General features: G+C 37.6%; 1 protein-coding gene across 1 annotated transcript in view; it reads left to right on the forward strand.

Moving 5' to 3' along the window:
• The window catches only part of COL21A1 (collagen type XXI alpha 1 chain), a 222,849-nt gene that overhangs the window by 62,234 nt on the left and 142,894 nt on the right, over positions 1-17,721 (forward strand). Inside the window, exons 2-3 of the mRNA XM_088831150.1 lie at positions 4,520-4,631; positions 10,007-10,558. Coding sequence (XP_088687276.1) covers positions 4,544-4,631; positions 10,007-10,558 — 640 coding nt within the window. The 5' untranslated portion in view covers positions 4,520-4,543. The remainder of the gene's footprint in view (positions 1-4,519; positions 4,632-10,006; positions 10,559-17,721) is intronic.

Below are 17,721 nucleotides of genomic sequence, written 5' to 3' on the forward strand. Positions count from 1 at the left end.
CCATGGGACTCTCCAGGCAAAAATACTGGAGTGGGTTGCCATGCCCTCCTCCAGGATGCAAAAGCATATGTCCAATTAAATAACTGTAAAATGTATTTGTTAAATATATGAGTTATGTTTCTATGGTGAAATAACGTGGTGGTATTTAATTAATGCCCTTTTTATATTGTCAACATTGATGGTTGTCAACTAAAATATAAAGCAATTAGACAATTCACTTTAGGCCAAGGATTCTGAAGGAATTAAATACTATGTAGAAATAATGAGGATATTTTTGGTAGAGGAGCAGAATAACTTAATTTTGAGGGCTTGGGGAAGGAAATTAGTCAATATTGATCAGTACACATTGTTGCCATACAACAGTGCATCCTGGTGATGACTCACCAAAAATGCTTCCTTCTCAATGGCATTTTTTGACCTTTACAAGCTGTTTGTCGAGAGGGCCAGCCTAATTTAAAAAGTGATGGTGATGATTTTGGACTCATTGTTTTTCACTGAGATATAAATTGTGTCCAGCAAATTTTACAGCTTTTAAGCCTATTCCAATCTATGCACCCAAATATCATCACTGCAAATGTAGACTGTTTGTAACACCCAGTGAATTAATTTGAGCTACATTCCAGTCTACTTCTCCCATCAAAGGCAGGCTTTTCCTAACACTGCCGTTTTCTGCTTTGGGACTTCGTATACCTGGGATCACGCTCCGTGTATTCTTCTGTTTGTCTCCTTTCATTAAATAGAATATATTTACAATTATTCATGTTGTTGAATATAATAGAAGTTTATTTTTTATTGCTCTATTCCATTACTTGAATAACCAACAACTTGTTTATCCATTTTTCCTGTGAATGGCATTTGAGTTATTTTTAGTTTGGAACTATTATGAATAAAATTACTATAAACATTGTTAAAGTCTTTTTGTTGGCACATGTTTTCATTACTCTAGGTTACATACTTAGTGAAAGGATTGCTGGTCACAGTTTAATTTTGTAAGAAACTGAGCTTAACACTTCTCTGAAGTGGTTACATCATTTTACACTCTTACCATAAATGTCTGAGTTCCAATTTCTCCACATAGACTCATAAACATTTGATATTGTCAGTTTTTAATTTTAACCATTTTAGTGGGTGTGAAATGATATCTTATTGTGTTTTTAACATACACTTCTTTGGTAAGTAATGATGAGAACCAGGTACTATGCCTATTGGCTATTTCTATAGTTTGTTAATAATTTAAAAAGTTTGTTCAAGACTTTTGCTCTTTAAAAAATTGGATTGTTTTCTGTTGTTGATTTCTAGGAATTATATAAATTAGTCTGTGTATGAGTCATGTTTTGTAAGTATTTTACTCTAAATATTGACTTATTTTCTTAATGGTATCTTTTAATTTTGGTGAAATCCAATGTGAATCCACTTTTAAAACTGATAGTGGTTTCTATGTCCTAAGAAAATTCACCTAATCCAAAGATTATAAAGTTGTTCTCTTATGTTTTCTTCTAGAAAGCTTATAATTTTAGCTTTACCTTCAGTTTTATACTTCATCTAATTTTTGCATATGAAATAAGGTGGGGTCAAGATTTGATTGGGATTGTGTTGAATCTGTTGATCAATTTGAGGAGGATAAAGATGTAACCAGTTCTGAGTCTTTTAATCCAGAAATATAGATTTCTCCATTTATTTGATCTTTAATTTCTTTCAACAATGTATTGTATATTTTAGTGTAGAGATTGTTCGCAATTTTCAATAGCTTTATTTCTAGGTTTATGATGCTATAATAGTATTGAATAGTATTGAATGCTTTAATAGTATTGCATATATTATATCCCCCATTGTGTTGCCTATATGTATATCAGTTCAGTTCAGTTCAGTCGCTCAGTCGTGTCCGACTCTCCGTGACCCCATGAATCACAGCAGGCCAGGCCTCCCTGTCCATCACCAACTCCCGGAGTTCACTCAAACTCATGGCTATTGAATCAATGATGCCATCCAGCCATCTCATTCTCTGTCGTCCCCGTCTCCTCCCGCCCCCAATCCCTCCCGGCATCAGTCTTTTCCAGTGAGTCAACTCGTCGAATGAGGTGGCCAAAGTAGTGGAGTTTCAGTTTTAGCATCAGTCCTTCCAATGAACACCCAGGACTGATCTCCTCTAGAATGGACTGGTTGGATCTCCTTGAGAAGCTAATTACTTGTGAAGACCACTTGATACTGTCCCACAGAGTTCAGAAGCTCTGTTGCTTGCGTGACTCACTCATCTCCCCACACCTTTGAGTTTAATTTGGATCTTTTCTTTTGATATATGCAAACTCACTGCATTAGTTCTTTTTAAATATATATTTGCATTGCAAGCATCTCATTTGCATCTTTTTTTTAATAGCTTGTATCCCTGTTTTGAAATTTCACATTTTTGCATATTGTTGTCCACCTTACTCATTAGATCCTTTAACATGTTTGTCATCGTCATTTTATAAGCCCTGCATGGTGCTTCTGGTATTGAGATAATTTCCTGTTGTTGTTCAGTTGCTCAGTTGTACCTGACTCTTTGGGACTCCATGGACTGCAGCAGGCCAGGCTTTCCTGTTCTTCACTACCTCCCGGAGCTTGCTCAAACTCATGTCCATTGAGTTGATGATGCCATCCAACCATCTCATCCCCTGTCATCCCCTTCTCCTCCTGCCCTCAATCTTTCCCAGCATCATGGTCTTTTCCTATGAGTGCACATCAGGTGGTCAAAGTATTGGAGCTTCAGCCTCAGCATCAGTCTGTCCAATGAATATTCAGAATTGATTTCCTCTCGGATTGTTTGGTTTGATTTTTTGCAATCCTAGGTACTCTTAAGAATCTTCTCCAAAGCACAGTTCAAAAGCATCAGTTCTTTGGTGCTCAACCTTCTTTATCTCTGCATCTGCTTATATTGAGTGTTTTTCTCCTGATCAGAGTAAAATTTTCTTGTTTCTTCTCATATCTTGGAGGACACTTTTAAGATTTCTCTGTTTGTCAGTATAGTTTCCACTTTTTGTATTTGAATTATTTTCTCTCATCCTTTCTTTGCCTTTCTGCTTTTTGAGATGTGTCTCTCCACTGTCGTGAAGGCCCAGAGTGCCTTGAAAGGGCTTTTCTCAGTTCTGTTGCTTCTCCCCTAACCTTCAGCAAGATAAGGATTTGTATTTGAAGAATTCCCTGGGTACCTGAAGAAGGAGAGAGGGAAGGAATCTCTCTATGTTGTTTTATCCTGCTCTCAGTCTTCTCTGTATTACTTGTCTATTCCATGTACCCAGATAAGGCTCATGGGGAAAAGTGCTGACTGAGGGCATCCTTGTTCTGTGGCTGTGGCCTCTCAGAATTCTAGTCTGTCACACCAACTTTGGTTTCTTCTATACTGTGGCAAATTCTCCCTCCTCCTGGAATGAAAGGAGCCCTGAATCTTTTCTGTCCTATTAATAACTTTTGGAGTTCAGCTCATTTACTTTTCTATAAACCCTGTCTTTTCTGCTGGGTTTTAAAAGTCTATAGTTTATCTGGCATGTTCTCATTGTTGGGAGTAACAGTCTTTGGCAACAATACACACTTTAACCAGGAGTGAAGTCCTGGGACTAACTTAGAAAATATGTTAAAGTGACATAGCTGAGTGTTGATGAGTTAAATAAAATAGACCTTAATGTTTATAATTATTACAACCATTAAAAAATGAAATTCCATCATTCAGTTTTATCATATAGACTTTTTAAAAATCAGATACCCTTAGGGTATTTCTTAAACGCAAATCCATTTAAATCTTAAATGCCAATCTTAAATTTAAAAGAAGAATATGTGTTGCCCTTGAGAGTCCCTTGGACTGCAAGGAGATCCAACAAGTCCATCCTAAAGGAGATCAGTCCTGGGTGTTCATTGGAAGGACTGATGCTGAAGCTGAAGCTCCAATACTTTGGCCACCTCATGCAAAGAGTTGACTCATTGGAAAAGACCCTGATGCTGGGAGGGATTGAGGGCAGGAGGAGAAGGGGACAACAGAGGATGAGATGGTTGGATGGCATCACCGACTCGATGGACATGAGTTTGGGTGAACTCCGGGAGTTGGTGATGGACAGGGAGGCCTGGCATGCTGCGGTTCACAGGGTCACAAAGAGTCGGACATGACTGAGTGACTGAACTGAACTGAACTGACTGATGTGTTGCCCCTGAGATAATAGAAAGAACACGATAGGGCTCTACAGGCTATGTTAAAAGAGGGGATTCTAGTAAGTATTTTGAGCAAAGCTTAAAGTTTTAGAGAAGTTTTTGCTTTCCCAAGATGATTATGAATTAAAAAATTTATCATGTTCTTCCTCAGCTCTGATTCATTGTCTTTCATTAATATAGTTGAAATGTGGCTATTTGGACACATAATTCCAAGATTAGTAAAAATTAACTGGGCTTTAACTAATATTGTAATTTCCAAATTCAAACTTATAATTGTTAGGTATTTGTCTTGATTTTTCTAATATATTTAACTTTCTTTTTTTCCCTCTTTATTTCTTTTTAGGAGTCCTAAAGCAAAAACAGAAACATGGCTCACCATATTACATTTCTTTGGATAATTTTGGTCCTGCTTCTTCAGAATTCTGTATTAGCTGAAGATGGGGAAATAAGATCAAGTAAGAATTATCAGCATTGTCTTTTATTTTTTATCAATACATTGATTGGGGAAATGAAATAAAAGGAGCCCAAGTATTGGCTTTAAGGATCTTATTCTTACTGACTTTGATGCTTTAATTGCCTTAAATAAATGAATTGCTATGTTACACATTAACTAGGAGGAAAAGCTATCAAAAGTCATTTTAAGAAAATTCTGCAATGGCACCCCACTCCAGTACTCTTGCCTGGAAAACCCCGTGGATGGAAGAGCCTGGTAGGCTGCAATCCATGGGGTCGCAAAGAGTCAGACACGACTGAGAGACTTCACTTTCACTTTTCACTTTCATGCACTGGAGAAGGAAATGGCGACCAACTCCAGTGTTCTTTCCTGGAGAATCCCGGGGACAGGGGAGCCTGAAGCGACTTAGCAGCAGCAGCAGCAGCATAGTAATATTAACCCACCCTTGTTCAGTCAGTTACATAAGCTTCATGATATGGAGATAAAGTACCTACTCACAGGATTGATTATCAGGACCATGCTGTGAACATATCTCATAGAGATAACAAGATAATCTATGTAAGTAACATAGGCATATAAATGACTCAGCCTAGTGACAGCTCAGTGTGTTGACTCTTATTATGATTGCCTGTAGGAAAGCTTGCATGGGAGAAGGAAAGCTGGGTTTTGTTTGTTGACTGCACCTTGGGGCATGTGGGATCTTAGTTCTCTGACAAGAGACTGAATCTGCTCCCAGGCAGTGGGAGGTGGAGTCTTAACCACTGCACCACTAAAGTGAAGTGAAAGTGAAGTCGCTCAGTCGTGTCCGACTCTTTGTGACCCCGTGGACTGTAGCCTACCAGGCTTCTCCATCCATGGGATTCTCCAGGCAAGAATACTGGAGTGGGTTACCTTTTCCTTCTCCAGGGGATCTTCCCGACCCAGGGATTGAACCTGGGCCTCCCACATTGGAGGCAGACGCTTTAACCTCTGAGCCACCAGGGAAGCCCACTAGGGAAGTCCCAAAGGCTGCTAATTGTAGTTCTGCTATCCAGGTCATCTTTTATAGACATCCTAGCATACACACTGAGGAAACCAGAATCGAAAGAGACACATATACCCCAATGTTCATTGCAGCACTGTTTACAGTAACTAGGACATGGAAGCAACCTAGATGTCTGGTGGCAGATGAATGAATAAAGAAGTTGTGGTACATTGGAATATTACTCAGCTATACAAAAGAACCGATTTGAGTCCGTTCTGATGAAATGGATGAAACTGGAGCCTATTTTACAGAAAGAAGTCAGTCAGAAGAGAAACACCAATGCAGTATATTAACACATATATATGGAATTTAGAAAGACAGTGACAATGATGCTATATGCAAGGGAGCAAAAGAGACACAGATGTAAAGAACAGACTATTGGATTATCTGGGAGAAGGCGAGGGTGGGATGATATGAGAGAATAGCATTGAAACGTGTATCTTACCATATGTAAAACAGATGATTAGTGCAAGTTGGATGCCTGAAGCAGGGCACTCAAAGCCAGTGCTTTGGGACAACCCAGAGGGATGGGGTGTGGAGAGGGGTGGGAGGGAGTTCAGGTTGGCGGGGAGATGCATGTGCTCCCATAGGTGATTTGTGTCAATGTGTGGCAGGGGCCACCACAGTGTTGTGAAGTGATTGTCCTCCAATTAAGATAAATACATAAAAATTTTTAAAAAGTATGTTTATATTCATATTTTAAAACTCATAAATATAAACTCTCTATTATAAATGAATTAGTGTTCCTCTAACAGTAAAAAACAGGTTTGGCAACTTGATTCAACTTGACTTAAAATTTATTAAAACAATAATATTTAATGTTTGCAGAAGCATTCCATGAGGTAGACAGCCTTTGTTTTTTGAGTGGGAAAAGAAATTCATAAATGGCATGGGCTTTGCACAGTGTCATACCTCTGGTTGGAGCTGCAGCTCATATTTGAACCCTGCTTTTCATCTTCAGTGGGCTTCCCCAGAGGCTCAGACAGTAAAGAATCCGCCTGCTATGCAGGAAACCCGGGTTCAGTCCCTGGGTTGGGAAGGTCCCCTGGAGAAGGCAATGGCAACCCACTCCAGTACTCTTGCCTGGAGAATCCCGTGGACAGAGGAGCCTGGGGGGCTGCAGTCCCTGGGGCCGCAGAGTCAGACGTGGCTGAGCGAGGGACACGAACACTTTTGTCTTCACTGTATTCCTTTCCCGTGACTCTGGCGATCCACCTCTCTTACAAGGGGATCTCTCAGAGTGGTTTTTATAAATGGCAGTACTTGCTTTTGTGTCCGTCCTCTTAGCTAATCTTGCAGTTATGAAATATAGGCCCCATGGCTTATGACCTCTGAATTAAGTGGTACACAAACACTCACAGTTCCAGGCACAATGCACTTCAGAGCATCAAAGAAGGGCAACATCGAAGAGCCTGCAAACACAGCCTTCCTGTCTTGCCTCTTGCCTCTCCCTCTAAACACCAGTAAAAGTGTAACTCCGTTATCCTCATCCAGCCACCAAAGATAACAGGAGAGCTGAGTTCCCTTGGGTTGGACAATTTGTCTCTGGGCAGAATCCCATTTCTGCAGTTCCTGCCCTGATGTCTGGCGACGGTCCCCATGACAGAGGTTACTGAAACAGTGTCCTTCACACCCCTCTGCATGGCAACACCACCTCATCTGAGTAAAATCACACGACTTAATCATCCTCTCCAAGGGCACGGTATCCTTGTCCTGTGGGCCATAAGCAATAGTATTTTTGCCGCTTTAAGTGCAGAAGTTAGAGAAGCAGGCAGCAAGTGCGGCTCTTCCTCCCTGTGCTCTCTGCCAACCACAGAATCACCCGGACAAACCAGCGCGTCTACAGGGCTGCGTCTGTCTCTCAACTCCTGAACTTTGCACTTGCTTTCCTTCTGACAATGTCCTCCTCTTGACCTGGATAAAACTCTGCTTTCTGACCTCAGGTTGCCTACCTGCTTTCCCACAAAACCACCCCTGACTTTCCACAGTTAGGTTGCCACCTCCTCCTGCATGTTCTCACAATTCTTTTACTTTCTCTAACTAGCCCATTGTCTGTCTTATTACGCTTGGAGCTTTTAGAGATATCTCAGGTGTGTTTGAAGCCAGTCCCTAGACAGCAGGTATTCACTATAAACACACTGAAAGAATGAAATAGGCTTAAAAGCGTGTTCTGTACTGTGGAAAAGAAAGTTAAGAAAGTTTTTGTTTTTTATTCTTTTCACGTGTGTACATCTGGGTATAACTTGTGCCACAGATAGTCTTTTTTCTTGGTAGAACTCAAAGATGTGCTGATTTCACGTGATTCCTGGTATCTCAATACATCTTTATTTTTATGGAGAAAGGGATGGCTTTATCCCTTTGCACTAGATTCTCTTCACACGAGGCATGCTTTACTATGTAAGTGGCTGAAGATGAGTGATCAGACCCTTAAACATTCATTCTGTGTGTAGTACGCAAAAGACTGCTGTCATGATCTTGGTTCATATAAATTTTCTCAGCTACATCAAGAATGTGTGTGCCTTTGCTGGCTAGTTGAGTCCTGAAGTTGGCAGAAAGTTTGTTTTTAGTTTCTTTCCCCTATTCATTGGTTTATATGTATTTTTATAAATATTTCAGATTAGCATTTAACTAAACATATTTCATTGATAATGATGTTAGTGTATGGCTGAAAATGATGCATTTATTTATTAAAAAATTTTGTGGTTTGATTTATTCTCTGGAGAAATAGAATAAAATGTTGCTTTATAACAATACCTGCCCCTACAAAGAGATATCTAGATGTCGTATGCATATGCAGCATCCATTTTTTTGTTTTTTATTTATCATTTAAAAAGATTTTATTTATTTTAATCAGAGGATAATTGCTTTACAATGTTGTGTTGGTTTCTGCCATACATCCATATGAGTCAGTCATAGGTATGTATGTTACCCCGCCCTCTTGAAACCCCCTGCCAACTCCCATCCCATCCCACCCCTCTAGGTTGTCACAGGTCACCGGGTTTGAGCTCCCTGCATCATACAGCAAATTCCCACTGGTTATCTGTCTGACACATGGTAACTGTGAATGTACACAAGTTGTGAATGTACACAATTTCTAATCTGTTCTCTCAGCCTGTCCCACCCTTTCCTTCTCTACTGTGTCTACAAGTCTGTTCTCTATGTCTCTGTCTGCACTGGAAATGAAAGTGCAAGTCATTCAGTCATGTCCGACTCTGTGCGGCCCCATGGACTGGCCTGCCGCATTCCTCTGTCCATGGAATTCTCCAGGCAAGAATACTGGAGTGGGTAGCCTTTCCCTTCTCCAGGGGATCCTCCCAACCCAGGGATCAAACCCAGGACTCCAGCATTGAAGTCAGATTCTTTACTGTTTGAGCCACCGGGGGAGCCCTCCAAGTCTGTCTTCACTGCTGCCCTGCAAATTGGTTCATCAGTACCATCTTTCTAGATCCCATATAAATGCATTAATATATGATATTTGTTTTTATCTTTCTGACTTCACTGTGTATAATAGGCTCCAGGTTCATCCAAGTCATTAGAACTCACTCAAGTGTGTTCCTCAGTCCTTACATGACTGAGTAATACTCCATCGTGTATATGTACCACAACTTCTTTATCCATTCATCTGTTAATGGACATCTAGGTTGCTTCCATGCCCTGCTGCTAAGTTGTTTCAGTCATGTCCGACTCTGTGCGACCACATAGATGGCAGCCCACCAGGCTCCCCCATCCCTGGGATTCTCCAGGCAAGAACACTGGAGTGGGTTGCCATTTCCTAGCTATTGTAAATAGTGCTGCAATGAACATCGGGGTACATGTGTCTTTTTCAGTTACGGTTTTCTCAGAGTATATGCCCAATAGTGTGATTGTTGGGTTATATGTTAGTCTTATTCCTAGTTTTTTAAGGAATCTCCATACTATTCTCTGTAGTGGACTGTATCAATTTGCATTCCCAGCAACAATGCAAGCATCCATTTTCTGATCTCTGATTTTAAAGCAGATTCATTCATTAATCCTTAAAATAAGATAATTCAAAAATATCAACAAAAATAATAGCCCTCATTTATAAAGAATTTTCATGAGTTAAGCAGTGTGTCAAATTAATCTTCACAAAACTCTTATAAACTGCTTACTATATCTTTTACTTTAAACATTTTCAGTTTTATTGAGGTATTCAATATAATTGATATGTAAAATTGTATGATATTTAAGGTATACACTGTGGTGACTTTATATACATTTATATTGTGAAAGGATTCCCCAATCTGGTTAATTAGAAATTCATGCATTTGAAACCTTCCTCCTTTTGTTTTTTCTGTAACACCTGTACTGTGATGACTTTCTTTCTCACTTAGGTTGTCGTACTGCTCCGACAGATTTGGTTTTCATCTTGGATGGTTCTTACAGTGTTGGCCCAGAAAACTTTGAAATAGTGAAAAAGTGGCTTGTCAATATCACAAAGAACTTTGACATAGGACCGAAGTTTATTCAGGTTGGAGTGGTCCAGTACAGTGACTACCCTGTCCTGGAGATCCCCCTGGGGAGCCATGAATCAGGAGAGAACTTGATGGTAGCCATGGAGTCAATACATTACTTGGGAGGAAACACACGGACTGGAAAGGCCATCCAGTTCGCCCTTGATTACCTTTTTGCCAAGTCCTCACGATTTCTGACTAAGATCGCAGTAGTCCTTACCGATGGGAAATCCCAAGACGAGGTCAAGGATGCTGCAGAAGCAGCGAGAGACAGTAGAATAACGCTGTTTGCCATTGGTGTTGGGTCAGAAACAGAAGAGGCAGAACTTAGAGCTATTGCCAACAAACCTTCATCTACCTATGTGTTTTATGTGGAAGACTATATTGCAATATCCAAAATAAGGGAGGTGATGAAGCAGAAGCTTTGTGAAGGTAAGCCTTAATATAATGTGGAAACAAGTAAGAATGACAGTTTCTTACAGTTTTGTATAACCTGTTCGTTTACAGTGGGGGAGATGGTTATATTCAACATCAGATAAGTTAAATCAGATTTGAAGTGAGCACATGTTTCTGTGTTAGAGTTATTCTAGATAAATTTTGTTTGGGGGGAACAATTGCTTTCTTGTAAAATCTATAGTTGGAGGATATAATATTTTGTGTGTTTTCCTTTCAGATACAATGTGTTTATTGTGGAGGTCATAGAAAGTTAAGATACATAAAGAATAGAAATATATGTAAATCATATACTATTATATCATTCCTGTTAGCAAGATTTCTGCCTTTTCTATTCTAGTCTTTTTTGATTTCAGAGTGTTTGAGAGTTTATTCATGTGCCTAAATAAGGATGTGTGGTGTGTGTGTGTGTGTGTGTGCTTATTCAGTTGTGTCTGACTCTTTGCGACCCCATGGACTGTAGCCTGCCAAGCTCCCCTGTCCATGGGATTCTCCAGGCAAGAATATTAGAGTGGGTAGCCATTCCCTTCTTCAGGGAATCTTCCCAATCCAAGGATCAAACCTAAGTCTCCTGCGTTGCAAGTGAATTCTTTATTGTCTGAGCCACCTTTGAAGACTGCCTAGATAAGGCTCCATTCCGTTCCGTTCAGTCGCTCAGTCGTGTACGACTCTTTGCGACCCCATGGACTGTAGCCTACCAGGCTTCTCCGTCCATGGGATTCTCCAGGCAAGAATACTGAAGTGGGTTACCATTTCTTTCTCCAGGGGATCTTCCCGACCCAGGGATCGAACCTGGGTCTCCCGCATTGGAAGCAGACGCTTTAACCTCTGAGCCACCAGGGAAGCCCTGTAGATAAGGCTAATATTGTATAAATAATTTGATACTCTCTTTTCATATTATTTATACTATATTACTATATGTATTATTTTAATCTATTAATATTATAGCATATAATTTTTAAAGATTATTTAAATTTTCTTCATTTTTGTATAGTTTGTTTATTCATAAGTTTTTCTGATACAAATAACTGAATATCCCTGTACCTAACTGTGAATCGGAATTAAAGAAAACAAAACAAATATCAAATTACTAACATTTTTAAAACTTTTGAAGAGTCTTAAAAACTTCACTTGAGAAAAACAAACTCCCACCAGCAATGAGGAAACCTTTGAAAATATAGTGCTTGCTAGTCTATTAATTATGTTTATATCATTCCATAAAATACTGGAGTTAATTATGTTTACATCATCCCATAAAATATGGGAAAGTTCCAGTTTTTGGTAAACATTAAACCTGTTAGAGTACAGACATGCTTGTGTTCACGTTATTTGGGGGGAGAATAATTTATTCATATCATTTATTTTTAATATTATAGGCATTTAATGTGCTATCTACCTAAAATCATATTCATGCAAATGGAAATGTTTTTTCCCAGTTTACATACAAAAAATATAAAAATTGTTTGGTTCTCTTTTGATAGAAAAATTTCTACATGATTGTGACTTAGAAAACAACTTAATTTCTTTATTTTCTCTGTATTTGAGGGGACTGTGGTAGAGAAAAACACTTCAAAGTTTTTAAGATTATCTGCTAATATTTTAAGAAACCACTTCAAAACAAAGAGCATAGAAAATAAGTATTTTCTGTAATAAAACTTTAAAAAAGGTACTAATCAGTAAATACAAATGCTCAGTACAGTTATTCTTTTTATGATTCTCTAACAGTAAGACTGTGTTGACTTTTATTGTGTTGAACAGGTCAAAGGAATTTAGATTTTTAATGTGTTGTTGGATTAGTTAGAAATCTTTCACTTTGAAGTTAGGTATGCTTCAGTATTAAAATAGACTTTCCATGGTAAAATTACGCTTACCATTCATTTTAATCCTAAAATATAAATTTGATTAAATATGTCTGTTTAGTATTTGCCTCATAGACTTTTCCTGAAGATCTGTATTTTCATAGATGCATTTTCTGTATTTAATTTTTTATAAATACATATGAAAGAGTAGCTGTGTGTAAAGGGGTAAAGCTCCTTTCAGCTAAAATGTCTGATCTGTAAAAAAAATCAAATTTGAAATCTTGCCAAATGTTTCTTCATCCACACTCAGAAAAAGAATGTAAGTAATGTCTGTGTCTATTCAGTTCACATATTCACTGTACAATAGACAGCTTTTAAAATGTACATTTTGAAGTTGTACTTGTGGAAGATATGAGATTTTTTGCACTTGACATTTCATACTGTATTACACATTGTGATTAATGCACTGAGTTAATGCACTGCTGTATTGCAGCAACTTCAAATTATATATTTGTGTTAGATTATTTGACTAACTCACCTTTTTTTTGACAAATAGTTAACTTCTATTTTGAGGTGTTTAGCATATAGGGTTGTTCCCTTTTATATCCTACTGTTGTTGATCCAGGATGAACAAAATATTATCCACCTCTTTGTTCCTGCATAGATTATTTCATATTCATGAATCTACTGTTTCCTTGAAGATGTATTATTCAATATGTTCCTTATTTCAAGACCACCTAAAAGTGATGGAAAATGATTTCTTTATATATCGGGGAGTATTTCTTTCAACTTGGGCTTAGTTTGTCCTTTTTTAGTTCTTTTGACTTGTAAAGGGAGGCTGTTTATTTGAGATCTTTATTATTTTTATTGCTATGAATGTCCTTCTCAGTACGGCTTTTGCTGCATCCTGTATGTTTTGTTATGTAGTATTTTACGGTTTGTTTGTATCAAGATATCTTATGTCAAATAAGTCAAATCCTTATTTGACTTAAGGATTGTTCAAGAGTGTATTAATTTCCACATATTTGTGAATTTTCCAGTTTTACTGCTGGCATATTAATCAAAAATATTGATAAAATAAAATAATAAAATTATTTTACTATTATTCAGATGTGGTTGGAAAATATACCTGGTATGATTTCAATCTTCTTAAATTTGTTAAGGCTTATTTATTTATTTATTTATAATCTAACATGTTACCTATCCTGGAGACTGTTTCATCTGTGCTTGAGAAGAATGTGTATCCTGCTGCTGTGGCCATGATGGGGTAGGCAGTGTGTTCTATATATGCCTATTAGATTCATTTGGCCTAGAGTGTTGTTCAAGTTCTTCTGTTTTGTTGACCTTCTGTCTGAATATTCTATTCGTTATTAAAACTGGAACATTGAAATCCCTTGCTGATATTGGGTTGCTGTCTACCCTTTCAGTTTTGTCAATGTTTGCCTCATATATTTGGGTGCTGTAATGTTGATTGCATATATATTTATAATTCATATGTTTTGCTGGCAAATTAACCGTTTGTTATTATGCATGTATATATGTAATGACCTTCCTTGTCTCTTTTGACAGATTTTTGACTTAGAGTCTTTTTGTCGCCATTTTTGTTCTCTTTGGTGGACTTTTGTTTGGAGTATCTTTTTTCCATCCCTTTACCCCTTTACTTTTATCCTATGTGTGTCCTTAATTCTAAAGCAAATTTCTTATAGAGAGCATGAATATTATTTTTAAAAATCCATTTAGCTACTCTATGCCTTTTATTGGGGATTTTAATTAATTCACATCTGAAATAACTACTCATAGGGAATGATTTAATATTGTCATTTATTAATTTTTTCTGACTTTTTTTTAGTTCCTCTTTTCTCTCTTCCTATTTTCTTTTGTGTTTTATTGATTTTTATAGTGACATGCAAATTCCTTTTTAATTTACTTTTGTATATTTTCTATAGGTAGCTTGTTTGGGGTTACTGTGTAACACAGGCATGTCTGCGTTTCTGACTCTTTGCAACCCTATGGACTGTAGCACGCTAGTTTCCCCTGATACAGAAAACACCATATAGTTATATCAACCTATTTAATAACTTCAAAAACTCTCTTTTTTGTCTTTTTCTGTCCCCTTTATACTTTTTAATGATGCCACAAATTATATCATCTCATATTGTGTATCCATTAATATATTTTCACGGATTTCTATATCAGAGTTAAAAGTGATTTATTTTTAATTTTTTAAATTTATTTTATTGGAGGCAAATTACCTTACATTAATATATTGGTTGGTTTTCCATACATTGACACGAATCCGCCCCGGGTGTACATGTATTCCCTTTCTTGAACCCCCCTCCCACCTCCCTCTTCCCCATATCCTCCCTCCAGGTCATCCTCGTGCATCAGCCCCAAGCATCCTGTATCCTGCGTTGAACCTGGACTGGTGATTCATTTCACATATGATAATATACATTCTACAATGCCGTTCTCCCCAATCATCCCACCTTCACCCTCTCCCACAGAGTTCCAAAGACTGTTCTATATACCTATATCTCTTTTGCAGTCTCGTATACAGGGTTAAGGTTACCATCTTTCTAAATTCCATATATATGCGTTAGTATACTGTATTGATGTTTTTCTTTCTGGCTTACTTCACTCTGTATAATAGGCTCCAATTTCATCCACCTCATTAGAACTGATTCAAATGCATTCTTTTTGATGGCTGAAAAATACTCCATTATGTATATGTACCAAAGTTTTCTTATCCATTCATCTGCAGGTGGACATCTAGGTTGCTGCCATGTCCTGGCTATTATAAACAGTGCTGCAATGAACATTGGAGTACATGTGTCTCTTTCAATTCTGGTTTCCTCAGTGTGTATGCCCAGGAGTGCGATTGCTGGATCATATGGCAGTTCTATTTCCAGTTTTTTAAGGAATCTCCACACTGTTCTCCATAGTGGCTGTACTAGTTTGCCTTCCCACCAACAGTGTAAGAGGGTTCCCTTTTCTCCACACCTTCTCCAGCATTTACTGCATGTAGACTTTTGGATAGCAGCCATTCTGACTGGTGTGAAATGGTATCTCATTGTGGTTTTGATTTGCATTTCTCTGATTATGAGGGATGTTGAGCATTTTTTCATGTGTTTGTTAGCCATCTTTATGTCTTCTTTGGAGAAATGTCTGTTCAGTTCTTTGGCCTATTTTTTGATTCTGTCACTTATTTTTCCTAGAATTGAGCTGCAGGAACTGCTTGTATATTTTGGAGATTAATCCTTTATCAGTTGCTTCATTTGCTATTATTTTCTCCCATTCTGAAGACTGTCTTTTCACCTTGCTTATAGTTTCCTTTGCTGTGCAGAAGCTTTTTATTTTAATTAGGTCCCATTTGTTTATTTTTGCTTTTATTTCCAATATTCTGGGAGGTGGATCTTGGAGGATCCTGATTTATGTCGGAGAGTGTTTTGCCTACGTTCTCCTCTAGGAGTTTTATAGAATCTGGTCTTACATTTAGCTCTCTAATCCATTTTGAGTTTATTTTGGTGTATGGTGTTAGGAAGTGTTCTAGTTTCATTCTTTTACAAGTAGCTGACCAGTTTTCCCAGCACCACTTGTTAAAGAGACTGTCTTTTCTCCATTGTATATTCTTGCCTCCTTTGTCAAAGATAAGGTGTCCATAGGTGCAAGGATTTATCTCTGGGCTTTCTATTTTGTTCCATTGATCTATATTTCTGTCTTTATGCCAGTACCATACTGTCTTGATGACTGTGGCTTTGTAGTAGAGCCTGAAGTCCGGCAGGTTAATTTCTCCAGTTCCATTCTTCTTCAAGATTGCTTTGGCTATTCGAGGTTTTTTGTATTTCCATACAAATTGTGAGATTATTTGTTCTAGTTCTGTGAAAAATATCGTTGGTAGCTTGATAGGGATTGCATTGAATGTATAAATTACTTTGGGTAGTATACTCATTTTCACAATTTTATTCTTCCAATCCACGAACACGGTGTATTTCTCCATCTATTAGTGTCCTTTTTGATTACTTTCACTAGTGTTTTATAGTTTTCTATGTACAAGTCTTTTGTATCCTTAGGTAGATATATTCCTAAGTATTTAATTCTTTTCGTTGCAACAGTGAATGGAATAGTTTCCTTAATTCCTCTTTCTATTTTCTCATCATTAGTGTATAGGAATGCAAGGGATTTCTGTGTGTTGATTTTATATCCTGCAACGTTACTGTAATCATTGATTAGCTCTAGTAGTTTTCTGGTAGAGTCTTTAGGGTTTTCTGTGTAGAGGATCATGTCATCAGCGAACAGTGAAAGTTTTACTTCTTCTTTTCCAATTTGTATTCCTTTTATGTCTTTTTCTGCTCTGATTGCTGTGGCCAAAACTTCCAGAACTATGTTGAATAGTAGTGGTGAGAGTGGGCACCCTTGTCTTATTCCTGACTTTAGGGGAAATGCTTTCAGTTTTTCACCATTGAGGATAATGTTTGCTGTGGGTTTGTCATATATAGCTTTTATTATGTTGAGATATGTCCCTTCTATTCCCACTTTCTGGAGGGTTTTTATAATAAATGGATGTTGTATTTTGTTGAAGGCTTTCTCTGCATTTATTGGGATAATCATATGATTTTTATTTTTCAGTTTGTTAATGTGGTGTATTACGTTGATTAATTTGGGGATATTGAAGAATCCTTGCATTCCAAAGTAATTTATACATTCAGTGCAATCCCTATCGAGCTACCAATGATATTTTTCACAGAACTAGAACAAATAATCTCACAATTTGTATGGAAATACAAAAAAACCTTGAATAGCCAAAGCAATCTTGAGGAAGAAGAATGGAACTGGGGGAATTAACCTGCCGGACTTCAGGCTCTACTACAAAGCCACAGTCATCAAGACTGTATGGTACTGGCATAAAGACAGAAATATAGATCAATGGAACAAAATAGAAAGCCCAGAGATAAATCCTTGCACCTATGGACACCTTATCTTTGACAAAGGAGGCAAGAATATAAAATGAACAAAAGACAGTCTCTTTAACACATGGTGCTGGGTAAAATGGTCAGCCACTTGTAAAAAAATGAAACTAGAACACTTCCTAACACCATACACCAAAATAAACTCAAAATGGATTAGAGAGCTAAATGTAAGACCAGATTCTATAAAACTCCTAGAGGAGAATGTAGACAAAACACTCTCTGACATAAATCACAGCAGGATCCTCCAAGATCCACCTCCCAGAATATTGGAAATAAAAGCAAAAATAAACAAATGGGACCTAATTAAAATCAAAAGCTTCTGCACAGCAAAGGAAACTATAAGCAAGTTGAAAAGACAGTCTTCAGAATGGGAGAA

The sequence above is a fragment of the Moschus berezovskii genome, chromosome 23 (assembly GCF_049115385.1).
Source record: "Moschus berezovskii isolate FMDL1 chromosome 23, NW_MosBer_1.0, whole genome shotgun sequence".
Classification (NCBI taxonomy): Eukaryota; Metazoa; Chordata; class Mammalia; order Artiodactyla; family Moschidae; genus Moschus; species Moschus berezovskii.